Below are 26,785 nucleotides of genomic sequence, written 5' to 3' on the forward strand. Positions count from 1 at the left end.
TTTAGGTGAGACACTGTAAATTACCTGCAGTTAAAAAATAATGCTAATTAAATTCAGATGCAATAACGATTAACACTGTTGATCTCAATGCACTGGATTTCCTTGCAGCTCTAATTGACAGAGAAAAAGCCCCGACCCTACCTGGGAAAAGGAGGGGGGATTCTTGCTTCTGGCTCTGTGCAGGATCCTCCTCCTAGTGCAGTTGTCAAGTTTGCATTTCCCCTTTCCCTGCCTTATTACTTCTATTTTTAATGCAAGGCACTTCACAGAATCACAAAATCCATGAGGTTGCAAAAGACCCCCAAGGTCATCTAGTATGACCCATCCCCACCTTGTCACCAGCCCAGAGCACTGGCTAGTCATTCCTCCAGGGATGGGGACTCCACCACCTCCCTGGGCAGCCCCTTCCAATGCCTGATCACCCTTTCCATAACAAAATTCCTCCTGATGTCCAATCTGAACATTCCCTGGCCCAGCCTGAGGCCGTTCCCTCTCCTCCTGTCCCTGTTCCCTGGCAGCAGAGCCCGACCCCCCTGGCTGCCCCCTCCTGTCAGGGACTTGTGCAGAGCCACAAGGTCCCCCCTGAGCCTCCTTTGCTCCAGCCTGAGCCCCCCAGGTTCCCTCAGCCTCTCCTGCTGCTCCAGCCGTTTCGCCAGCTCTGTTCCCTTCTCTGGACACTCTCCAGCAAAATCAGAGGAGCTGGGTTTGCCAGAACCTTTGCCAGTGAGCAGGGCTGGGATCCGGGAGCCCTGCAGGTTCCTCGTGCCTGTGTGTGGTGGGTGCTCACACCGAGCCCCAGCACTTCCCTGCCCTGACCCTGTCCTCCTTCTTCCCTGGGTTTTCCAGAGGAGAGGGGAAGGAGCCGGGTGGTTTGGGCCTCTCCCGCAGCGTTCCCGGGGTTCACTTAGCATGCGAACGGTGTTCTCAAGCACAGCAAATTCCGCTTTCAAGTTCAGCGAGTGCTGAGGCTCTGCCTAAATGGGCCTGCTAAAGATATTTTTTGACATTTGAAAATCCTATTAAGGCCGTTTCTCTGTCTCCCCTCGCTCCCTCCCCGCTGCCGGCTCACCATGGAGGCTCTGCAAAGGTTTCTTTAGGCGGCCGGGTCACGTCCAGCACAACAAGCCTCGGGAATATGGGTCACAACGAGACGAGGGGAACAAAAACTATATTGTCCTCATGTCTTACGCTGATGGCTGATTGAGGGACTCCCTGAACGGACAGTTTAGGGTCTTAATGAGGTACCAAACATGAGGTAATTCAGAATGTGCCCCTTTCAGGCCGCCTGCTCAACGCGCGGCCGGCCAGGAGCGGGTTCCTCGCGCCCGCTCCTGCTCCAACTCCTCTTTTCCAAGGGCACAGGCCTGGCAGCATGTCGTTGGAGCAGAGTTTGCCATGGTTCCCGTTCCTGCGTGACTCACTGGTGAAGCCCATGAGCACATTGTTGATTTTCTTATTTACAAATAATTCCCTAAGTTGAAGCTGTTACTCATTGACTTCAAAACCCAGGGCTGGAGGCTGGAGCTGGTCCCTTCAGCCTCATATTGCAGCTTCTTCTTCAGGCTCTGTAAAATTAAATTTAAAGAAGGATTTCTGTCAAATCCTCGTTTTCTGGGAAATTCCTGAAACTGAGAGCAGCCTGCAGTGGGACAATCACCAGTTGTGCTGGTAGGTGTGTAATTACCCAGGTTTTGGGGAGCGGGGATGCAAACAAGTTTGCATACATTGAATTACAGGCGGTGTTTTAATAGTATGTTTTTTAGGTCTTGGCTTAGATCCAGAATTTTTTCGTGCTATTATCCTCTATTTACAGCTTTCAGAAATCAGCTGATGTCACTGCACATATGTTTAGAGCCGTTGCTAAGGTGATTAGCTCCAGAATTCAACGCCTACGCAGCGCTGATGAAAGGCTGAGAAACTGCTCGGCAGCGTCTGTTCAGAGCTTTGTCGGCTTCAACTATTAAGAACCATAAAACAATATTACCCAATTTTAGGGTAAATACGTTGGCCTTGACTGATAATCGTGCATCAGGTTTTACAGGAACAGAGGCTTTATCTGGCACGTTTAACTAAGCCTGGGAACATTTTTCACTGGGAAGGTGTTTTAAAATCACCTAGTTCCTCATTTCCATGAGCCTGTGCAGAGTTGTGAGTTCAGGATTTCCTCTGCCAAGAGGTGACAATCCAGAGCCAGGCCAGATGTCTACTGTCTGTCCCATGGGCAGGGACACCCTCCACTGTCCCAGGTTGTTCCAAGCCCTATCCAACTGTCACCACCCTCCCAGGGTAGAATTCCTTCCCAATATCCCATCCATCCCTGCCCTCTGGCACTGGGAAGCCATTCCCTGTGTCCTGTCCCTCCAGGCCGTTTTCCAAAGTGCCTCTCCAGCTCTCCTGGAGCCCCTTTTAGGCACTGGAAGGGGCTCTAAGGTCTCCCCAGATCCTTCTTTTCTCCAGGCTGGACACCCCCAGCTCTGTCAGACCCAGCAAGACCCAATCTCTAGTAGGAGTCCGTCCTCTGGAACGGAAATTGAAGTCATTTACCTTCCTCTCCTCAACAATTAAGTTGCCTTCCTCACCAGGACTGGGATCCTCTTACCTGCCCAGCTCCTGCTCCCAGAGCAGCAGGAGAATGCCTTTATTCATGGTGGAGAAGCCATGGAATACAATCGAGTTGCCCACAGCCTACACCAAAGATGGGCCACCAGGTTACATTTCATAGGTGAAAACTCTATTTTGGTTTAAGTCAGAACATTAAATTCATGTGGAATATCTTTTTTTGCTGTTCACGGCACGTTAATGTCCTTAAAAAAATTACAAAAATTAAAAATCTACCATTTAAACTATGGAAATATGTAGATAAATGTGTGTGTGTATATATATATACACACACACATATATATATATATGTATTTTTGCCCCAGTCATCTAGTGCACAGTATGTATTGTAGATGTTCACAAGCATTTTTTCCCTGGGAGTTTGCTGCTCTCCCACTGATTATTTTTTCCTTTCCTTTTTTAAAGGAATCTGGTGAAGGCTTGACCTAGTTTGGCTGTCATCACACTGTGAACAGTGCAAGCCTTCACCTAACATAGCTCCCTGTATTTTTGTTCTGTAGGCTGTGCAAAAATAGCCACACACAGCCAACAGCTGGGGGTGAGCAGCAGCACAGGGTTTGCAAGGAGCAGGGCTGGGAAGGTGCTTTGGCATCAGGGATCTCTCTGGGAGCGGGCAGACACTGAACCTGATCGGTGGGATTGGAGCCTTTCAGGGGATTGTAAAAGAGGAGGAGGGAGAGGGACTTTGGACCAGGGTCTGGAGAGACAGGGCAAGGGCTTCCCACTGCCAGAGGGCAGGGCTGGATGGAATATTGGGAAGGAATTGTTGCCCCTGAGGGTGCTGAGGCCCTGGCACAGGTGCCCAGAGAAGCTGTGGCTGCCCCTGGATCCCTGGCAGTGTCCAAGGCCAGGTTGGACAGGGCTTGGAGCATCCTGAGCTATGGAAAGTGTCCCTGCCCATGGCCAGGGGTGGAATAGAGTGTTGAAGGTCCCTTCTCACCCAAACCATTCCAGGATTCCATGAGGTGTTTGGCTGCACAAGTAAAACCTGGTCTACAGCTCCTGTTCCCTGTGAAAGGAGGAGTTTGGCTGAAGGGATGGGATGTGCCGTGGGAAGCACATCCTTGGTGGTGAAACCTCCCCAGCGGGGTCTGGAGCTCCTGTGGGTCCCTGACAGCCTGGGACCATCCCTGGAAGGATCCCCTTTAAGGGGTCCATGCACAGCCCAGTGTTGCTGAACATGCCCTTCCTGGGATTTCTGGCATGAGTTTTTTTTTTCAAGAAGCAGTTTAGTTTGGGTGGATCAGCTGGGAACAGCTGTGGTCTCACTGAGTGGATTCCCAGGTGCATTTCAAGTGGAATTCTTTTGCCAGGCTCTCCTTTTGCAAGAATGGCATTAAAAAATGTGATGTTTGGGGGAGTTTGGTTCTGCTGTCCTGGCTCGAGGCTGCCAGGGAGCCCTGTCCTGTTCCTTTGGCTTGGTTCAGCTGCTGCAGGGCACGGGACACAGTGAGGGCATCCAGGATCGGCTCCTTGCTCCTCTGGCTGGGGGAGTTCACTCCCTGGACCCTCCTGGAGCCTGGGATCTGTGGTGGCTGTAGGAAAGCTAAAGAAGCAACAAATACCTGAGGTTTTATCATGGAATTATAGGATCGTTTGGGTTGGAAGGGACCTTAAAGATCATCTAGTTGCAAGCAGGAATTGTGCATTAAATAAATAACGCAGCAAACCAACTCCAAACTGGCACTGGTGAGTGGCTTTGCATGTTCTGCTCTCATGGAGAAGTCTCTGGATTCTCTCCCAGTTTGGAGGACCCAGAACAGAGAGCTCTGCCTTTACCCACTGCCAGTCGTGTTCCCAACATCTGCACAAAGAGGGAAAAGCTGCAGTAGTTTCACTATTTCTAGAAAAGTCTTCTGTCCTGCTTTTGGCCCGGCTTCTGGGGAGAGTGCTGGGCCCTCTCTTGCCATCCCCTCGAGCCTGCTCCTGGGTTGTTGGGACATTGAACAGCTCCCACAGAGCCAGTCCTGGGGGTGGGTGATGTGGGGACCTGCATGTGGCAGGGGGATGCAGCCACGCACACCCTCCTGGAGATGGGAGCTTTCGTTCTGAGAATCCAAATATAGCTCTGTGTGATCAAGTGCTCACAAAGAAATGGAGTAATCCATACTTGGGACGAGTCCAGGGCTTAAAATTCCTAACAGCCTCTTTCCCGGGCTCGGCAGCATGTGCTGCACTGAAGGCTTCGGAGAGTCAAGGTCTTTGCTGCTGATGGTTTAATTTGGACAATGAGCATCACTTAAGAGTGGCGTTTTACTGCATTCGTTTCACTCTTACTTTCCAAAGAATCCTTGTGACCCATTCAGGCTCCTCCCTTTGGATGCTAATGGACTTCTGCTGGGATTTTGTTGTTACTGCGAAGCACCAGGGTCCCGTGTGCAGGGGCTGGGGCTGGAGAACTGCTCTGCCCTGAGACAATGCCCCCATTCAGGGCCCGACACAAGGGGAGGGGAGAGGCAGTTCTGGTGGCAATTAGTGTGCAAAGCCGGTCCTAATCGATGCTTTTGCTGGGTGTCCAAAGTGCTGAGCTGGTCCTTCCGGGCTGCACGTTCCTGCACTAAACTAAATGTGTTCCTCAGGCACTTTTTAGAAAGCAAGGGAAAAAAATTCCCGAGTTCACATCTCAGCAAGAGCAGAGCATCTGCAGGAATGGTGGTGGGAGAGAGCAGCCACAGCTGGTTTGGACCAGCCTTTTTGGAAGTAAAACCTGCTACAAATAGTGCTTGGTCCTCGCCTCCTTCGTCTGTGGGGCAGAGGGACCGGCTGGAGGGGGACAGCAAAAGGTGCCCCCATGGGATGAGGGTGTTGTGAGGGTCTTGAGGGTCTGCCTCAAGTTGTCCAGAGAAGCTGTGGCTGCTCCATCCCTGGAATTGTCCAAGGCCAGGTTGGATGGGGCTTGGAGCAGCCTGGGACAGTGGGAGGTGCCCATGGCAGCGGTGGAATGAGATTAATGTCCCTTCAACCCAGAGCATTTCAGGATTCTGTGGTTTAATTTGCTGTTGTTCATCCTTAGCAGAGGACCAAACAAGCCATGTTTTGCTGTAACTCCAATGCCAAAATTTCCAGTATATCCCAGTACGGTAGGATGTGCTGTGCACAGGCTCAGTGTGGCAGGGAAGCGCTGCCTGTCCTGCTCAGCTCCGATGTGTCCTGGCACGGTGTGGCACCTGTGACATCCTGCATTTTACAGGAAACCCCCTGGATCGGGAGCCACATGGTTTGTCCGTATCCCAGTCTGTCCATACCCTGCTGGTCATTCCCAAAGGAAACAATGCCCCTTTGTGTTTCACAAGCTGTTTTTAATCTCTTGGCTCAATCCCAGTCACGAGGCTCGGAGGTGGAAGGGCTTAGAGAGACCGACATGAATCGTGACCATCCCCATCGGCACCGGGAGGCGGCCGCCAGGGATGCAGACCTGGAATAGCCAAACCGTGTGATCCGATGTGCCAGGAACTGCAGGAGGCTGCCCTGCTGCCCGGGTTGGCCTTGGGAATGGTCTGGAATGCAGCAGGTCCCGTGGGCAAGAACAGAAGGCTCCGGGGAACCATCTCTGATGGCTCCTGGTGGTGCAGTGTCACTGGATGGGTCTGTTGGCATTTGAGCCAGTCATGGCTGGTGCGTGGCCTTAAGGAGTTTGTCTCGTGCTGTGTTGTGGGAAAGGCTGTTTGACCTCTGACAAGTGACGGATTAGCCGGGAAGTGGGAGCTGGAGACCTGGCCCTTGAGTCCCACCACGCTGAGCTGCCACTCTTGGGAGCGTCAGTATGGAATCAAATCACAGAATCATGGAATGGTTTGGGTTGGAAGGACCTTAAAGTCCATCCCATTCCACCCCCTGCCATGGGCAGCAACACCTTCCACTATCCCGGGTTGCTCCAAACCCCATCCAGCCTGGCCTTGGGCACTGCCAGGGATCCAGGAGCAGCCACAGCTTCTCTGGGCAGCCTGTGCCAGGGCCTCCCCACCCTCACAGGGAGGAATTTCTTCCTTATATCTGAGTTGAATTTCTCCTGTTTTAGTTTAAAATCATCACCCTTTGTTTTGTTGCACCAGGCCCTCCTGGAAGGTTTGCCCCCATGTTTCTTATGGGCCCCTTTAAGTATTGAGAGGCCGTTTTAAGATTTGCTAAAGTGAGTAAATAATACAATTATTTCTAGAACATTTGCAGGTATAATTCCTACATGGGGGCTACGTTCAGGTGTCCTTTAAACCTGAGCCTGCCATGACTGCCTGGGGAGAAACTGCCTCAGAGCACATTGGGGATAATTATATCTGGAGTTTTCCTTGGACTTCACGCAGTTGTTCCCTTTTGCATAGAAGGTGGGATTGGGAACAGTGAAGCCCCCGTGTGCTGGGGCAGCTGCTGGAGATGTTTCCATCTCTGGCCTCGCTCTCCTGTGGCTCAGCACACCCACCCCAGGTGATGGGGCTGGTGCAGCACAGTGGGTGGGATGGGCTGGGGTGGGCTGGGTGCCACGGGGTGGGATAGACTTTCCCCGTACAGCACCGAGGCGTTAACATTTTCCCTGGAATTTTAAATAAATCTCTTCATGTGCAGGCTGGGTTGTGACTCACACCCTTGGGCTGATGGCAGCAGCAGCGTGGTGAGCTCGCACTAAAATGAGGACAGAACTCAGCTTATTAAGGCTGGTCACGTGTTAAAGATGCAAAAGGATGTAAAGATGCAGAAAAACAAGGATGGCAGAGAAAACCAGCAGGTGGAAGTGTCCTGATCCAGCAATTTCCGTCCATCCAACGTAATGAGGGATCGGAGAGCTGCTTCCAGCTCTGGACCTGCAGTGTTCTCTGCTCACACACACACTTATGGACAGTGTGTTATGGCCCAGAACTAGAAACGGGTGCTTTTTAACATTAGAAAGGCAGAACATTTCCCCCCTTGTGGTGTGACGGTCTTGCCTCTGCTCTCTGAGAAATGTTGAGTGTAAGGAAAATGGAAATGGTATTGTGGATGATCTTTGATTCCACTTAGACTATGGAGAAAACTGTACTGCTGATTATAAAAAAAAGGAAAAAGAAACCAAAAACCAAAAAACCAAGAAGCAAGCTGGATTAAATGTGTTGGTTGGTACTGTTCCTGTAAAACCATGTGGCCAGGTCCAGCAGAACAGGGATGTACAGAGCAGTTTTGGGAAATCTACTTGGGGAGGTCTGAGAAGAGAGGGAAGGAGGGGAAAATACATGAATGGATGACTTGACTTCAAATCCCTGCACTTTGACTTAACTCAGGGAAAATAGGTTGTGACAGTGCGTGAGTCATACAGAAACAGCTTGGAAATAGAGGGGAATGTGAAAATACCTTTGGATTTGGTCAGTGGGGACCTGTACCTTCACAGACAGGCAGTGAGGAAGGGGAGTGGGTGGGAATGGAGCACGGAGATCCCATGGAGGTTCTTGTAAGGTGGGGTCTTGGAGGTCTTTTCCAAACTCAGTGACTCTGGGGTTCGATGTGCATGGAGCCTGTAGGTTCCACGAGGAGTCACTGCTTTGGTTTGTGATCTGTTGGTGGAGCAGGAGGAAAGGAGGAGGAGGAAGGCTGGGGAAGCCCTTGAAGGTCACCATGCTCCTGAGCCTTGCAGAGCAGCACAAGGAGCCCTTGGCCAGTAGAAGAACATGAAAGAATCTCTGTGCAGATCTGTTTATATTGATATTCTCGAGGATATGGGGGATAGAACGCTCCAGGAACCGCTGGGGCGTTCGTTTTAAGTGTTGGATAACCAGCTGGATAAACAGCTGGATCTTCCCTGCCGAAAACAAGGCATGGGGAGGGAGAAGGGTGCAGATGGATCCAGGAGCTCTGGTGCCCCTCTGGCGCTGGGACACGAGGCGGTGGAGCCCGTTTGGTGAATCAGCACCCCTGGGTCGGGATGCTCTGTCCCCAGGCTGTGCCTGCAGGGAGCTGAGTGCTCCTGTGGGAGCAGGTTTGTACAGGAATCTCATCCAAACCAGGCTCTGACTAACTCCCATCGCCCCGGTGTGATGCCAGGCCGGGTTTAGGATGTGGCTGCACCTTGGAAAAATCTCGGGTTCTTGCTGTGAGGTCCCTTTTAAAACAGTGCTCACATGACAGGCTGCTTACAGGGAAAATTGAGCTGCTGCTGCAGCACCTGGTGCATCCTGAAATCCCTGACAACTGCCTTGGAAAGCAATCTCAAAACCTCTCTGTCTTGACAGTGTCTCTTAATGGCTTACTAATAATGCCTGAAGATTTGCTGGAGCTCTGCCACAGCCTGCTGTAGAATCACAGAATCATGGAATGGTTTGGGTGAGAAGGGATCTTGCAGCTTATCCTGTTGCACCCCCTGCCATGGACAGGGATACCCTGCTCCAAACCTTGTCCAACCTGGCTTTGGTGGGTTCAGAGTGCTCTGCTCTGCTCTCCTCCAAACTGAGAACCTCTCAGTTTTCCGTGATTAAAATAAATCACCCCAAACTGGGAGCCTCTGAAGGTGTTTTCCAAGTGCCCTCCAGGAGGCAGCCAGAGCGGGCAGGGAGGGATCTCCTTGATTCCTGGCAGAGGTGCAGCGTTGAGGAGTGCTTTGTGGTGGGTTCAGACCTGTGGCTTCATTGTCATCTACAGCCACTTCATCATGGGGGACATGGGAGCCCCTTGGATTTCTAAGAGTTAAGGTTGTTGAGTGAATCCATAAGCAAAAATTCCAGCTCCATAAACGTACTTTGCTGTGGCATGGGGTTTGTGCCTGTCAGGGTGGGGAAGGGGTCATGTAATCCAAGCATACAGCACTGGATTAAATTATCATGCGCAGCGTTTGCTCTCATTTTTGGAGGGGAGGGGGATTTCTCCCACCAAACATCGCTGCTAAGCTGAATGAGGCTTTTACTGTAAAATAAAATAGGAATCAGAACACTCAGTGCACACCTGGGCTTCAGTCATCGCCACAGAAGGTTTGTGTACAGCCCTGACAGCTCCAGAGCGTTTGTGGGGGGAAGAGGGACATTGTGCGAGGGAGGCTCAGGTTGGACATTGGGAAGAATTTCTTCACGGAGAAGGTTGTCAGTCATTGGCAGGGGCTGCCTGGGAAGCTGGCAGAGTCCCCATCCCTGGAGGTGTTCAAGGGACACCTGGACGTGGCACTCAGTGCTCTGGTCTGGTGACAGGGTGGGGATTACTCACGGGTAGGTCTCATTGCTCTTGGAGGTCTTTTCTAATCTCAGTGATTCCGTGAAAGCAAAAGCAAATGGAAGCCAAGAGCTTTGCTGGTGAACTGTTGAGATGGTCAGTGTTACTGTTGGGAGAACGTGTAGGTGCAGCCAAGCGCGTGGAGAATCCTTGGGCTGAACAGGGAACAAAGGCAGCACGAGGCTGGATTTTATATTTACGAAGTCCCGACGTGCCGAGTGCTCCGGCGGCCAGGCAGTGCCAGGCTCTCCTCCCGGCCCGTCCTCCTCCCGCTCCCCCGGGCTCCGCTGACGCCGTGTTAATAATTACTAGAATGTACTTTCGGTCAGGTTATTTGTTTTCCTTCCTCATGATGTGCAAGAGCGGATAATGAAATTAATTTGCACACTTGGTGAGTTTGCAAAGCCGGCTTCAGCCACGTTGCCACGATACTGCGGCGGTGCCGGCGGCTCCCAGGGCCCGTGTTTGCACAGCCGGGGCAGCCGGCTGCTGGCGTGGGCAAACACAGCTCGGAGGGAGCTGGGGCGTACCCAGCCAGGAGCAAAGCTCCCTGCAGAGCCAGCATGGAGTGTGCAGGCAGTAAAAGCCCTTCCAGGCTGTAAAACCCCTTTCCAGGCTGTAAAACCCCTTTCCGACATGAAGCGTTCAGCGCTGCTGATTCCAACCAGTTCAGTAGGTCAGCAGCCCAAGGAAGAAATTCCTGTGTTGCTCCTGCAGGTTGTGGAGCTCGTGGTGGGATCACCTGGAGCCTGTTGGTGAATTCAGATGTTGCATTGTCACTTAAGTCCTGAGTCCTGTATCCCTGAGCTCAGGGGTGTGGTACATGAACCTCAGTGTTTTCTGGGAGCACCAGGCACTGCTCCTTGGAGCTGGCCAGGCTCTGCTGGGCAGGTTGCAGTCAGGAGGTGGCTGGTGAGGCTGCCCACTCTGTGGGATTCTCTGGAGAGGTGGCTGGGCTTCACCGTGCAGTGGTTGGGAACTGCAGCTCCGACATTCCCGTCTTCCTCACCACGTGCTCGGCCAGGGGGCAAAATCAGTTTGGGACAAGATGTGGTTGAGTCGTTTTCTGTGCCCTAATTCACCACACAAGTAAAGGACCGAGCCAGGAGCACAAAACTGCCAAAGGCTGACACTCCTGTCCTGCTCCTGAGGCCCCTGGGGCTGTGCCCTCCATGGGCACCCAGCAGCATCCGCCCTCTAGCACAGGAGGAGTTCAGGGTGGCTGTGTGTTCCCAAGCTGAGTTCTTTTGGGGTTTCACCCTCGTTTGTGAGAAGGTTCAGTCCTCAGATCACAGGGAGGAAGCTGGCTGTGCTCAGCTCTGGAGGCTGTGGTTCCCCTTGGCCTGCTGTGATCCTGCTGGGAGCACATGCGCCGTGTGCCAGGTGTGCCATGTCAGCCTGGCGCAGACCTGGGGGACCAGCAGCACACAGTACCACTCGGGTGGTTCCCTTCCTACCTGTATCCTCGTGATCCCGCTCCAAGGCTCGGCTCCATGTGTCCCTTGATGTGTTATTTTGCTGTGGCTGCAGCCTGGCTTTAGGTCGCTCTTGGGGTAGAGGTTGCCTCTCATTCCCAGCTTATTCCCCCCGCCCAGGGTCGCAGAGCCTGGCTTTGATCCCTCCGTTCTCCGAATTCTGCTACCGAATGCCACGTGTTCATACCGGGCTCCTCAGCCTGGAGGAGGCAGGCGGATCCAGCAGGCAGCCGGGAGACAGACCTTGCTTTTTAAGGAAGACAAGGAGGCGGCGGAGAATCTGTTGGGTTTTTTTCCCCCAATTTGCCACATGTACGTGTTGTCTGAGCTTTGCCTTTTGGAAGATACTGGGGTTCCTGGGTGAGCTGTGGTGGGGCTGTGCTGGGGACATCTGCAGGGCTGCACATGTCCCACCACGGCACTTGTCTGATCAGCTGCTCCAGGTATTGCTAGAATTACAGGGTCATGGAATAATTTGGTTTGGAAGGGATTTTAAAGCTCATCTCATCGCACCCCCTGCCATGGGCAGGGACACCTTCCACTATCCCACATTGCTCCAAACCCTGTCCAGCCTGGCCTTGAACACTTCCAGGGATGGAGAAGCCACAACCTCTCTGGGTATTCTCAGTTTTTGGCCAGTGTTGAAGCAGCAGCTTTATAACAAATTGTTTTACCAGAGGCCTCATGTCACTTCATTGAGCTCAAAATCAGGAGGGGCTCTCAGGTTTGTGGTTTTGGGGACTCATGTCCTTAGAGAAAAACCTGTTAAGGCAGGTCTGTTCTTACAACTCCTCATCGCTCCTGCTCCAATGGCACCTTCAACAAGAGCTCTGTAGAGAAAATGGAGTTTCCCCATACTAGAACATACCCTTTTAGTAAACACATTCCTGTGTCTTTATATACAGTAGAACTCCTTCAAAAGCCGTGTGATTTGGGAGATGGAAAGCTGCAGGTTTGTGGAGAATTCACCTTGCTTTGATTGTTTGCAAACCAGCAGCGGGGTTGTGCCGTGCCCAAACCTTCCCTGCCGGCCCCTGGCCCAGGATGGCCCCTTCCCCTCGGCCGTGACGTGCGGCCGGCCGGGGTCCTGGCACAGAGCTGAGCCAGGCCTGGGCCTCCTGGCACCGCCACAGCGGAGTCACTGCATGCTGGACCAGGAATGGGAAAACCGGACGGGGAGTTTGGCTTCTGGAACAAGATGAGCAGAAGTGATGAAGGTAACGAGCAAGGTGCTTCTCCCCGTACACCTGGCAGCGCGGGGTGTGCGTTTGCTTGGAGCAGCTCAGGATTTGCATGTTTCCTGTGTTGGCTGTGGCACGCGGAGCCCCACGGAAGCACAGCAAGCGCTTTCCTGTCACGCAGCTTGCTCAGCAGTGATGGGCTGTCGTCAGCAGCACTGCTCCAGCCAGAGCTCAGCTTCCAGCTCAGGCTGAAACAATCAGGAAATCCACTGTTGGTGTCAGTGTGTCAGGGCTCGGGGAGCCACCGTGGCTTTTGGAGTGGTACAAAAAATGTGGTGACAGCTCAGCTGCTGGGAGGGAGCACCAGCAGCTGAGGACAAGAGGAGCCAGCTCCGAGCGAGCCCAGAAATGTGCATGGAAGCCCTTCCACGCACCCACTCCTTCCCTCCCTTTCCCTCGGCTTCCCTGCCCTTCCCTCCTGCCTGCACGGAGCTGTGACTCCGGCCGGAGCCCGGTGCTTGCCCGGCCTTGGCGCTGTGCCGAGCTGCTCCGTGGTGCGTGGTGTGCTTGGGAGAAAGGCTTCCCTGCCGAGTGCTGCCCTGGCACAGGGCTGGAACTTCACATGGCCCGGACTTCTCCTCATCTCCCCAAGCGCCGTCCATGCTTACAGAATTCCAATTTAATGTGAGCTGTGAATCAGTCTTTTCACAGAGTCATGGAATGGTTTGGGTGGGAAGGGACCTTAAAGCTCCTCTTGTCCCACCCCCTGCCATGGGCAGGGACACCTTCCAGTAGCCCAGGTTGCTCCAGGCTCATTTCAGCCTGGCCTTCTGTCCATGTCTATTCAGTTGTTGCCCTGTCCTTTAAAGGCTGACAGTAACATGGCAAACAAATCCCAGTGTTGCTGCAAAGTGTTTTGTATATGGATCAAATGTGAGTCTGGAATCTGGAAGCCACTGGCCTCAGTGGGAAAGAAAAGAGGAAAGCAAAACTCCTGGGTTTGCAGACCCCAAATAAGAGGAAATCAGTGAAGTTCTGTGCTGGATTTTCCCCAAAGCCTGATGCCTTCAGGGGCCATGTGTGAAATATGTTCCATCTGGTCTTTACTCCTGAATCCACCAAAATATTTCTGAGGTTCCCACACTGTGAGGAAGCACGAGGATGCTGAGATCGAGAGAGGGATCCTGGGAAGAATTGTGCAAGAATGGGGGAATGTTTTGCTGCCATTACCATGGATTTTCCTGCTCACAGCTGGGAGAAGATGTTACTCTGCTGTTGCGACATCATGGACTGTAACGAGATATAAACACAAACATCCCAAATCTTGTGTCCAAATCCGCCGAGGCTCAAGCACGGATTTCACTGGGGGGGTAGCTGGTGTTGCAGAGCCCTCAGTCGAGGGTCTTCTCTACTTGAAGGTCCCTGTTGCAATGGTCATGGCACCTTTTGCAAAATATTTTTGGTTTCTTTGTCATGTAATGAATGTGCTTGGTTGTGGTCTCCTCTCGAGTTTAAGTGCTTAAGTCATGTGGTTTATCTGTAGTTAAGGCTGTTTCTTGTCCTAGACGTGGACACAGTGATACCAAAACTTGGGCAGAACTGCAGTGAGTCTCACTTGGGTGTTACATTAAATGTCTGTGTGTCTGTGCACGTGTGTCCATGTGGACATGTATGTACAGAGATGGACACTGTGAATGTGGAGTATTTATGGAATTAAAGCAGCCTGGACTCCCAGGGCCAGGTCTCTGTTCAGCTGTGTTATGTTAGAGCCAATTCTGAGTGCCCAGGGCTGAACAAGGCACAGAGTTGTCAGTGATGAGGCCACGGAACGGTGACGCCTGTGCTCCTTTAAACAGCCAAAAATGAGCCCAAATGCATCCTTCATTCTGCTCCCTTCCCAAGCCTTCCTGTTGTGCAGCTGAGCAGCAGATGGGACTCGCCGGAGCCACCACGAGCTTTCCACGGGAACCGTGTTGGTCCCGCAGCCTCCCCTTGGGACAGGAGTGGGAAGATGGACCCTGTGCAGGTAGGAGCACAGAGGAGCCTCGGCCTGGCCGAGGAGGGAGTGGAGTGAGCCAGCAGCCCCTGCCAGCCCCGCGTCCCCGGTGCCACCGCGGGGTGGGTGACGCAGGTCGCTGCCAGGGCACCGACAGCTGCTGCTGCTTCATCTGTCACCCTTTGGTCCGTGATGGTCAGGAATTGTCTGTGCTCACCTGTTTCTCTGAGTTGAAAATCGGGTCTGGCTCGTTCCTGGGGCTTGGCTGATGCTCCTGAACCCTTCGAGCTGCACTTGGAAGCCGCAGCCACGGCTCTGTGCTGGGCATGGCAGAGCTCCCCAAACTGTCCTGGGAATGGCGCTGGTTCTGCAGTTCTGTGGTGTTTAAATTTTGCCAGGATAAAGCAGCCCTGGGAGATCCCTGTCTTTCCCAGCTGGTGGCACCTTCAAGATCCCACTCTCATCCTGGTGAGCTGCGGGTGAAGGCTTCGTCCTCCTTGGACTTCTCAGCTCCCCAGCATCACATTTCTGCCTTGTTTTCTTTGTGCTGGGTAGTTCGGGCTGCATTTCTCCTCCCATGTGCAGCAGCACTGGGAAGATTCATGTGGAGTTGATCACTGTTCTAAGGAGGTTGATGTGCAGAAACTCTGGTAGTGACTGTGCTGGCAGACGTGGTTACAGCTCTTCCCTGGCTGAAGCCTGACGGGTGTCCAGGAGAAGCGGAGAGGAAATGAAAGAAGCGCAGAGTCCTCCCTCTCCGGCAGGTTTTGGTCTGAGCTGGTGATCCAGAGCCATCCCGGAGAGGACAACAGTGTCACAGTCACTGTCCTGCCCTGGCTAACAGCGGTGCAGCAGGGCCGTGCGCTGCTCCAGCCTTCCTCTAACACTCCGGCTGCTCCAGAGGTTTCCACATCGCAGCTAATCCCGCTCCCAGACCGCAGCCCCGAGCACTGACTCAAACTGCAGTTTTGTAACTTGGCCAGGAACCAGATCATCGGCAGCATCCCGAAATGGAGCAATACCAGAGGCAGCTGTGTACGGATAATTGAGGGAAGGGTTTGTGGGAAAAACTGCTCCCGGAGAAACCACACAGGCGGAGTGGCTGCTCGTGGGTGCAGGGCACTGTCATGGCTCTTCTCATTTGGATTTTGTGTCTCCTGAGAATGGTCCCAGCTGGAAGACTCTGAATCACAGCGTGGTTGGGCAGAAATTTCCAAATATAATTCTGTTAAATAGCAACGCTTGGTGCAATAGAAATATGTCGAGTTGTCAGAATTTGAGACTACTGACCTCTTGCTGGGGCAGGAGGAGACACTGGCAGGTCACAGGTGTGGGGTTGTGGTTTGAATTGAACCCCTTAGCAGGGATGGGTTCACGCAGTGGAGCCATGCTGGAGAACCGTGCAGGAGCCGGACGTTCATGGTGCCCAGTGAAGTCATGAGCATCATCTTCATGGTGATCCTTGGAGAGCTGGGTGCACGTCCATGTGCAGCCTGAGCTGCTCCACTGTGTTGTTTTCTGCAGGTCCTGAGGAACTCTGGGAAGGAGCATCTGTCCCACAAAAGACTGAAGTACTAATAGCTGCTGTAATTCAGTAGTATTATTCAATTCAGTTTAATTGAAGTAACTTAGGCTGCAGGATCGTTGTATTTTGTTATAGTAGGGTGGGAGGCCCTGGCACAGGTTGCTCAGAGCAGCTGTGGCTGCCCCATTCTTGGAAGTGTTCAAAGCCAGGTTGGGCAGGGCTTGGAGCAATCTGGGACAGTGGAAGGTGTCCCTGCCCGTGGCAGGGGCAGAATGAGATGGGATTTTGTGATTACAACTTGGTAAGTTTACCTGGCTGGTGTGTGTTTGAGAGAGCAGCAAGCCTTGCCCAAGCCAGTTGTTGTGCAGGCTATCAGGAGGTCAGGATACGTGGGGTAAGGCAGAATAAATACTTCGGAAAGGTGGAAGAAAGGACAGTTATTTGGGACCAGGCAATGACTTTGAGAACAGGAGAGGAGAAGCTGAGCAAAGAGCTGAAGAAAGATGTGTCATCTCTAAGAACTCCTGATAAGGAGCGACATCCCCTTTCTAAAGCCAGGAGCAAACAGGTAACAGGTCCTCAGGGTACGGAGGGATGTGGAGTTGCAGGTGAGGACATGACAGAGCTGTGAGACCGGGGTGAGCCCAGCTGTGACACCGGGCGGAGGCGCGTCCCCACCGGCTGTGCTCTGGGAAACGCAGGCTCTCCGTTCTCCTTGGTCTCAGTTCTGGCTGTAAGAATTAGCACCTTGCACAGCTCTAGCTCAGTAATAGCTAATCTTTGTGATTACCCATTGTCAGGTGCTGAGGAAACCACCTGCGTTTGCCATGCAGGTCTGCAGGGCTCCTGCTGCTCCTGGCCGTGTGTACTCACTGTGGAAAGCCATGGACTTTGCTCTTCCAGAGCTGAGCTGCAGCACAAAGAGCAGTTGTTCCTTGTTCCCCAAACTGCACGTCCTGCTGGTGCTCACAGGCGGTTTCAGGGACTAATTGTGGGTCATGTTGGCCGCACAGGTGGAGGATAAACTGGTGCAGGGCAGGTGCTGGGAATGCAGTGGTGGAGCAGCCTGAACACACAGCAGGGCTGGGTTGAGGCTGGGGCAGTGAGAAGCTGTGAGAAGCTGTTGCTGCCTCATCCCTGGAAGTGTTGGTAGGGCTTGGAGCAGCCTGGGATAGTGGAAGGTGTCCCTGCCCATGGCAGGGGTGGGACGGGATGAGCTTTGAGGTCACTTCCAACCCAAACCATTCTGGGATTCTGTGGTTCTGTGTGTTGAAAGACATCAGCTCTTGGTTTTCTTCCTTTGCTTTCCAGAGCTGGGGGACAGGTGTCAAATTGTGGATGTGAGTTATTAATCTAAGACAAAGATTTAAGACAGGGTCCTTAAAAGGAGCCTGAAGTATTAAAATTTTTGTTTTTCACAGGCTTGTTCCTATTCCAACCTTTTCAGACCAAACAAACGTGTTGGATCTGTGCAAATAATGTCTGGGGCTCTAATTGCATCGGGGGGTTTGGACGGGCAGGAGCCTCCAGCCAACTCCCTCCTATTCTGGCATTTAAAGAAGGCTCCACAATCTTTTTTACTCCAAGCTGGCGGGGTACGAGCAGGCTCCAATGCACAGATCGTGGGCATGAGCTCATTTGTTGTGGCTTCAGATTGAATGGCAGGAGTTTGGCTGCTCTGCGGGAGGGCAGGGAAGGAGGGCTGGGACCAGGAAAAGCTGACATTCCCCTTGAAGATACATCTGGAAATGTTCTTTATTCTTCCCTGTGAGGGTGGGGAGGCCCTGGCACAGGGTGCCCAGGGAAGCTGTGGCTGCCCCTGGATCCCTGGAAGTGTCCAAGGCCAGGCTGGATGGGGTTTGGAGCAACCTGGGCTAGTGGAAGGTGTCGCTGCCCATGGCACAGATACAGATGTTGGGGTGTTGCTCACTGGTTCCATGAGGCAGGAGGGGTAGGGATGGGGAGTTTAAATGTACATGGGATCCGTAGGGTTGTTTAATGAGGAGTCTCCTCTCCTATCGGGCCCAGTGTTGGTTTTTGGCACAGGCTGGAGTCTGTCCGTGGGCTTTGTCCTTGTTCTCTGTGCCTGTCCCAGTTTGCCCATCCTGGAGCCTGTCCTGGCTAGTGGGTGCCACTGCTCCCACGCTGCCTCCCGGCTGCCCAGATGTCCTGGGGTTGAAGCCAGCAGTGCTTTCCTCCTTGTCCTCCTCCCTCCAAGGGCCAGATGACATCCCCTTCCCTTCCATCCCTCTCGGGGCCGTGGCCTTTTTAGGTCCTTCACAGAAGTGTTTGGTCTCAGTGTGTGGCTTTGACTTGGTATGCCCTGGGCAAAATAAAAACCATTTCCAACTGTTTCCTTGGCCCATCGAGGGGACAGGGGACGATCGTGGGTGGGTGCGCCTGGGGCTGGCTCTGCCATTCCCAGCCAGACTCATTCCTCGCTGCTCCAGCCCTGCTCCTGGTTGTGTTCCTGACAGTCCTGTTCCTCCGTCCTCTGGGAGGGTGCTCGGGGGTGCTGTGGGGGCTCTGACACCCATCCAGGGCAAGGTGGACCAGGAGGACCCCCAGTCCAGAGCAGGGTGACGGAGCTGGGTGTCATCCCTGCTCTTCCAGCTTTCTCCTGGATGGCAATACTCCATGGGCTGGGGCTGCCATAGCCTTCCCTGCTGGATCCAGCCCAGGAGCTGCCATACCCAGGCTAGTCCATCCCAGGGCAGGCTCCCCCTCTCTATTCACCACTTTCCCAGGGGGTTGTGTGGGATCCAGCCTCTCCAGCTGCGGGGTCTGCTGTGGCCGGGCCGGGGGCTGGTGTGCACCGGGCCGGCCGCGCGCGCAGCCAGGTCTGGCCCCTGGCCAGGGGTAAACAGCTCCTTTGTTTTCCTGGAGAAGTACGAGGGATTATATTCTGTTGAGCTCACTCGGTCTCCCACTTGGTATTGTGCAGCCACATGTAATCAGCTCCTCGGAGGAGCTGAGTTAATTGTTTGTGAGATAGGAAGGGTGCTGGTAGTCTCCTGTAGGGAGGTGAGTTTGAGAGGGGCGTTGTGGAAAGGGAGTGGCTCGTCCATCTCCTAAATTAGGAGGAATTGAAGCCAAATTGTCATTCTGCAGCCCTAGATTTGCCACCCTGCAAATGCTCTGTCGCGAGCCGGGGAAGACTCTTCCAGCCGGGAATCTGTGCCTCCCCTCTGACTCTTATTAAACGTGCTTAAAAATGAAACGAACTTATTAAACGTGCTTAAAAATGAAAGGAAGGCTGCTGCGTTGTCGGTAATTGTTGTGCAAATGTGATACTCCCTGCAAGCTGTGGAACAGGCCAGGGCTGTGTTTACCCGGAGAGGCAGCCAGCTTTCCAAGTGTAATGAGTCAGCTCTGCGAACAGAAGGGGCGCAGAATTAATCTGGCATCCGTCTGGCCTTTTCTCAGTTAAACAGGTTTTGGAAGCTCCACGTGAATAGGTGCCTACCCTGGTACAAGCAGCCACAAAGACTTGGGAGTGGGCACGATTTTTTTGGGAATACATTGGCAGGGTGCAGGTCATGGGGTGCTTTGAGTGAGGTGTTGGCAGTGACGGGGTTGGGTTTTGGCTGCCGGTGGGAGCAGAGCGTGGCCCAGTCCCACTGTCAGCAGAGGTGAAGCTGCTTGGGTTTAATATCTATTGTAAGGTGTAAATATATCTCCCTTGCCCAGCACTTCATCTGAATTTCCCCCTCTTGGATTTGCAGTGAATATTGAAGGGAATATTGTCCTCTGCTCCTGCCTCCTCCCAGGCACACGCTCCTTTCTCCTGTACCTGCACCTTAATGAGCCCGAATAAGAGGAACCAAGGGGAAATAATTCTTACATTTTCCCAGCTGGATAATGATGCCTGGCAGAGAGAGAGGTTCCTGAGGCTGGGAATGGCTGGAGCTGCTCCTGGAGGCACCCCATGGATGTGCAGCATGGAGGGGACACTCTGGGCTCTGGTGGGATGTCCCAAAGCTCAGCTGTCTCCATGTCAAGCAGAGGGGCACAAGGAGGTCTCAGTTCCCAAAGTTTTGTTCCTAAATATGGATAACAGCCTTCCCACAGCCCAGGCAGAGGAGCTGGGCTGCAGAATTAGCTGCCTTGGGAAGCACAGTCTCCTGCTGGAAACACCAGCACTGTCTGTGCCTGGTGCTTTGGTCTGGGAATTTGTGCTGCTGCAGGGCCAGGCTGGGCTGGGGCCTCTGAAACACCTTTCAAAAGAAAGGAAAACAACCCAAAGTGTCCCAAAGCCTCTGAGGCGTAAATGGAACAGAAATTTTGAAGGGATTTCCAGGGAACTTCTAAATACAAGACTTCTCTCTCTCCTCACTGAGAATTCCCATCTCCCTGGACAACTTCCTGCAGTTGTAGCTCTGCAGAGCCACTGCTGTAAGATGGAAACGGGTGCAATTTAGGGCTGACAGGTGACAATTACTTGGGGAAAAGTTCCTGTTTGTGCCATTCCAGCCTTGCGCTGAGGAGCTCGTTGCTGTTGGGGTTGCTGGGGATCACTCCGCACAGATATCCCGTTGCACTGATGCTTTCCAGCCTCTGGTCTTGGGAGAGGAGATACTCCTGTTCACCTGAAAGGGCCTTGGCTCCAGCCAGTGTTCCTGAGCCCTGCTCCAGCTTGTGCCTCGCTGTATTTCACATGGCAGTTGTCTTTCCAGCCCTGTAACCAAGCAACACACGAGGAGCAGGGGGCGCTTTGTCCTCTCCAGGTTGGCTTTCCCCAGCCAAGGTGCAGAGCAGGGTGAGGAGCTGTGACAAGCTGCTCCAGGAACACCGAGCCTTCTGTGCTTCCTGCTCCTGTCTCATGATGGCAACATGTTCAAAGAGTGCCTTTTTAATGGAGCTTTTGTAATTTGTTTGGTCCTGCGAGTGTCTGGGAATTCAGTGTGGCAAACTGGGTCTGTCCTCCTGTCCCTGTGCTCCGGACAGAGCCACAGCTGCAGGAAGCTTTATGTGGGCTTGGGGTGATGCTGTGGATGAAGAGCAGGAGGGATATTGCTCTTTGATGGGACTTGATCCCTTCTAGGTTGTTCCTTGCATATGAGACAAGCCGTGTCTGCAGCTGCAGGATCCAGTTTGGAGTTGGCCTCTTCTCCCAGGAAACAAGTGACAGAATGAGAGGAAACAGCCTCAGGCTGTGCCAGGGGAGGTTCAGGTTGGAAATCAGGAGGAATTTCTTCATGGAAAGGGTTGTCAGGTGATGGAAGGGTCTGCCCAGGGAGATGGCAGAGTCCTCATCCCTAGAGGTGTCCAAGGAAGGCCTGGAGGTGGCACTCAGTGCTCTGGGCTGGTGACAAGGTGGGGATCGGGCACAGGTTGGATTCAATGTTTTGGAAGGTCTTTTCCAAGCTCAGTGATTCTGTGTCATTCCGTGTGTGATTCCTTGCAGCACCTCTGTTACTCACTGGGAAAGTGACAGGAGCCTGCTGCAGCTTTTCCCACATCTGAGGGTGCTCTGCCATCCCAGCGTTTCCATCCAGGGGTTGGGAGGGGGTTTATCCTCATGGGAAGTGCCTTGTCTTTCCCCCCCACAATGGAGAGATCCTTTGGAGATGTCTGACCTCCCTTTTCCTCTCTCCCAACAGACGGTTGATGATGAGGCGATGGCAGCATAAATGAAGATCAAGTAAGGAAGGCAGAACGATGCCCAAGGGTGGGTGTTCTAAAACACCACAGTCAGAAGATTTCTCTCTCAGCAACGACATGGTGGAGAAACAAACGGGGAAAAAGGTAATGTGTTTGGGCCACCTGCCTTCCTTCGGGGATGCTGCTCCTTGAGCCTGGAGTCCTCAAGCCATGGCAGCGTTTGACGTGGCAGGAGGTTGCCCTGGGCTCTTATCCCAGGATTTACATTGGTGTGTTGGTGCTCTGCCAGCTGATGGGGTTGGGTTTATTTTCCTGTGGCTGCAGTCCTTCCCAGGAAGTGCTGTTCCCACCTGGATCCGAGTCAGCCGAGCGACAGGGGATGCTTTGGAAGATTCTCTTTTGCAAGTTCTGTGTGTTTTAGGGGTTTCTGCACTAAGCTGTGCAAGACCTAAGTGATGTGGTGATGGTGCAAGTGTGTGCTGGGTGAGGGAGGAGCTTCTCCTCCTCTGGATGGAAATCCAGGTCTTTGTCAGCTCGGCTGGTCTGGCTTTTCCCAGCAGCACAGCTGGACCGGCTCAGCCTGGGAGTTGCTCTGCTGAAGTTGCTGCTTCTGAGGGTTGATTTGAGGTGTTGTCTGGTTTTTGGTGTGGCTTAGGTGAAACTACTGAGATGAAATCTGAGTTTACCTTCACACTTCTCCTCTTCATCCTGTTTTGCTCTAGGTGTGAGCTCAGCCTCCTCTCATTCAGCTTTTCCCCCCTTCTCAGTATCAGTCATTTCCAGTCAATAGCTGTGCAGAAAACTGTGTGCAAATGTTACTTTTAAATAAACATGAAAACCTACATCTACTGAGTTCTGCTAAGGAACAAATCTCATCCACTTCTCTTTCATCTCCCTGCTCAGTTTCTCAGCATTCCCCTGGGAGTTTTTGCCAGGCCCCGGGAGCTGAAGCTGAGCACGGTGAGCCCCAGCTCCGTCACTTCCCCGGCAATCCCACCCCACTGATGGCAGTAAGTCCTCATATGACTGAGCTCTTTTTATTGACAAAATGGGGAAAATGCAAAATAACCGACAGGAAAATCCCAGGCAGGATTTGGTTGTGGAGCACCTTGGTGGCGTCTGTCACGTTCCCCTTTCTGTGTCACTGCACGTGCAGGTCGGTGCAGGAGTGTTGTGGGCGCAGCGTGGGGCTTCTTAGGAGGGGGAAAATCTGGGATTAGGGGTGTTGGAGGGGGAACAGCTGCCTGGTAGCATGGGGAAGATGCCAGCATTTACCCTGGCAAAGGAGGCTGTGCCCAGCAGTGCAGGATATGTAAATACAGGCTGGGTCTGTGCTGGGTAAGAAGCTTAATGCTGGCGCAGGTGCTCGGGGAGGGAGAGGATCAGTTGGAATATGAATCAGCTCCCATTTTATTTCATCCACTCCCGGCAGCTTAAAGGCTGCGTGTTATTTACAGAGCAGGTTTGTCGAGCGGCGCGGGGCACGCCGGGAAGCGGAGTTATCTCCCACTGGCTAAAGAACTAGGACACAATTCCTGCCTCCCATTCAGAGGCACAGGCCTGCCCGGAGTGGCGCTGAGAGGGGACGGGGCAGAGTTCCTGCTCCTTTAATTCTGGCTTTTGCAACAGAGGAGACGCTCGCAGGCTCTTGTCTTCCAGGGGCTGAGCTGAGCTCCAGCCCGAGTGGCTTTTGCCCTGTTTCTGGTTAATTCTGAAGCTGAGCCGGAGCAGTGACTCAGGGGAAAAGCACTTCGACCTCCTCCCTGCAGACGCTGTTGTACCTGCCTGTCAGCAACCACTGCCTTGCATTTATCTTGCCTTTGTCAACATGTTCAAAGGCCCGAGCTGGGACTTGGCTCAGCTTCCCTTCGAGGCTGGAGAGGGAGGGCAGAGCCTGGGTCGTGCACAGGGACCCGCCATGGGCACAGGGAGAGCATGGCAAAGTGGTGCCAGCCAAGTGTTTTCCTCTTACGGTGACCTTAATATTGATAGTTGATTTAGCATTAAACAGGCTTTGCATGCCTGGGCTCTGCAGCTCTGGCAGGTGGAGGGGGGTCCCGGTGCTGCAGCGGGCTGAGTACCACAGGGGACAAGGGGCTGGCCTTGAGCTGAAGGAGGAGAGGTTTAGATGGGATATTGGGAAGAAATTCTTCCCTGTGAGGGTGGGGAGGCCCTGGCACAGGGTGCCCAGAGAAGCTGTGGCTGCCCCTGGATCCTTGGGAGTGTCCAAGGCCAGGTTGGACAGGACTTGGAGCAACCTGGTGTGTGGAAGGTGTCCCTGCCCATGGCAGGGGGTGGAACGAGATGAGTTTTGAGGTCCCTTCTCACCCAAACCATTGCAGGATTCTGGAATCACCAACTTTTGAACCTGAGTTCCATGCTTGATCATGCAGCAGGCTCTCAGGGGAGCTGCCCTGTTCCAGAGGGCTCCTGCTTTGAGGAAGTGGCTGTGAGCTGCTGCCTGGCAGTAGTAGAGCTCATTATAGGAGGGAACTCCTGGCTCTCTGCTCCCTGCCCCTCCACAGGAGGGACTTAGGAACTGGTGGGATGCAGCCCTGAGAGTGAAGTGGTTTAAAGAGCGTGTCTGAGGGCGCTGGATGCTCTGTGGTGTTGGATGAGGAGCCGTTTCTCCCGAGGTTAGTGGAGCCCTTATAAGGCTGCACAAGCCTGCCCGGGGCGGGCACTGGCAGCCCCTGGGCTCCTCCTGCTCCCTTTAGCCTGAAGGCTTTTGTAGAAATCTGCATGCCATATATGAATAATTCTCCTTTCTGGTTTAGATCCACAGATCCCCATAGCAGGAGATTACTCATGACTTAGGCTGAACAGAGCACCACAGCAAGGGTTATGTCAGTTGTCAGAAGCATTTCCTGGTGGGCCTGGCCTGGCGTGGCTGCATGGTTACACCGTGTGCTCGGCACAGCCTTTGCCTCTTTATGGGGAAATGCTCCCTCTTGCATAGTCAAAAGTGCATTTTTGCTGCAGTGAACACCAAGCAGAACAGCACTTACCCTGGTTTTTGCTTGTAGGAGCTGGCAGAGGTTAAAAAAACTTGAGGTCTTTCTCCTTCCCCTTCTCTCCTTTTCAGAGAAGGGAAACGTGGTCCTTATTTTTCAGTTCTTCATGAAATCTGTTGTGCTGTCAGGACTTTCCAGACTGGATGAGTGAGTGCTGGGCTCTGTGTCCAGCACAGAGTCACTCACCGGAGTGTGAAACCTGCAGGAGTATCTGGGTGACTGAAGAGATGACATTTCAGTGAAGTTAATCAACCCGTGCTCATCACAGGGTCATATTTCTTACAAACTTTGGTGCCTGAGGCTCACAGGAACGGGACTTCAGCTCCAGTCACCTCCATGCTCCACATGTTTTATTGCAGCATTGATAACAACACAAATTCAGACTTTCTGGAACTTCGTGTGTGTGTGTTGTACTCTGGCTTTGGGAAGGCTATGGGGGGCCCAGATTTAGGGAATTGTTTGGTTTTCACCAAATCCAGTTGCTTTCTGGGTAAAACTGCGCCCATTCCTTTTTGTGATGCAGGGTGGGAATCTTCTGCCCCTTCTCCCTTCTTGCTGGCACAGCCAGGACAGACCCTCTGGTGCAGGGAAAGTCCCTCTGTGGCAGCATTTGCTTTTTGCAGCGTGGGTTGTTTGCCCACAGCAGGAATCTGATGTGGGGCATTGCCCAGGGCACCAGCCTTGGAGCCTTCCTGGGCTTCTCCTCCCAGGCTGCCCATGCTGATTTTGTTCATTGCTGTCTAATTTTTACTGACATCACAACCTGAAATGCTTAGAGCTCATTTTGGAGAACAAAGGGCTTTGGGGATTTCCATGGCTGGCAGTGCAAGTCTCTGCATAAGCACTGGGCTGCGAGTCAGGCTCTGTCGGAGCGAGGTGACGGGGCTGGAAATACGGATTTCTTTGCATGCCTTTGTAAATTGTAGAATCATGCACTGATTTGGGCTGGAAGGGACCTTAAAGCTTATCTCATCCCTTCCACTAGGTCAGGGTGCTCAGAGCCCCATCTAAATGTCTCTGTCTTGCAGAAATCTGCATCAAAAAATCCCACAGGATTGTTTCTGCTCTGAGAACTGGCCTTTGGCCCGCTCGTGTGTCACAAATGCCCTGAGCAGATTGATGTCAGGGTCTGTGGTGCTGATGGGAGAAGCCCTTCCATCCCCACCCTGCAGCAGCTCGCTCTGGGTGGCTGCTGGGGCCAGTTCCTGGTGGGTTTGTGCTCCAACCACGGCGGCTGAGAGCGACTCGTGATGCATCTTTTCACTTTTGCAGGAGTAGCTCAAGGTGGGCTCAGTTACTCATAGTGCAACTCTTACTGCAAGTGTGATGTGTCAGGAGGGGATTTTTTCTGCTCACGGCTGCTGACAGCCCTTTGCCAAAGCAGCTTTTATTAACACCTGCAAAGGGGAACTTGCTGCTGCTGCTGAGCTCTCGACTCTTCCCCATCCCCAGACTCCTGTCCCGGCCTTGGAGAGCCCCAGCTCTCGCACAGGGGTGTTCATACAAGTTGCTCTGCAATGTCAAGGCCAGCTTGGATGGGGCTCTGAGCAGCCTGATCTAGTGGAAGGTGTCCCTGCCCATGGCAAAAAGGGTTGGGATGAGATGAGCTTTGAGGTCTCTTCCAACCCAAACCATTCCAGGATTTTGTGATTCTAATTTGGATTTGTTCCATTTGTGAAACCTGATTCCGATGAGTCTGAGCTTACTTTAAACATGAGAAGACCTGAAAATGAAACAAAGTTTTACTCGAGTAACGACAACATTCTTCATTACAGAATTGGAAATAATTAGGGAAGTAAAGCTTAAAATAAGAAAATGAAAACTCTCAGGAGCTGGACTCTTCAACTGCCTTGACGTTCCACCCGCTGCTGCAGGCATCCCCAGCAGGTCGCTGCTTTCCAGGGGGAAGCAAAGTCTGGATCTTCCTTGCTCCAATTAGTAGAAAAGGTTATCATTGTGCTACTGTAGGAATTAATCTTCAAAGCTGCCGCCGCTTCCTTGGCTCCTGGTATTTAATTGTGCTGAACTGACGGGATCAGCAGCTCCGAGCGTTGGGGCGGAGGCAGAGGAGGCGCTGCCCGAGCGTGCCCGGCACCGGGATTCACACGGACACTGCCAGGGCCACGCTGGGCTCGCCCTCTGCTCTGAGAAGGGTTTTGTCATCATTCCTCTACTCTGTCTCTCCTCCAACACGGAGATCTTAGCAACATGGC

At 53.0% G+C, this 26,785-nt stretch overlaps 1 protein-coding gene across 2 annotated transcripts in view; it reads left to right on the top strand.

Annotated features, from left to right (window-relative positions):
- Positions 1–26,785, top strand: part of ANKRD11 (ankyrin repeat domain 11) — a 132,249-nt gene that overhangs the window by 77,551 nt on the left and 27,913 nt on the right. For both annotated transcript variants that reach the window (XM_032122181.1, XM_032122182.1), the window contains exon 3: positions 21,558–21,702. In XM_032122181.1, coding sequence (XP_031978072.1) covers positions 21,616–21,702 — 87 coding nt within the window. In that variant the 5' untranslated portion in view covers positions 21,558–21,615. The remainder of the gene's footprint in view (positions 1–21,557; positions 21,703–26,785) is intronic.

The sequence above is a fragment of the Corvus moneduloides genome, chromosome 12, assembly GCF_009650955.1.
Source record: "Corvus moneduloides isolate bCorMon1 chromosome 12, bCorMon1.pri, whole genome shotgun sequence".
Classification (NCBI taxonomy): Eukaryota; Metazoa; Chordata; class Aves; order Passeriformes; family Corvidae; genus Corvus; species Corvus moneduloides.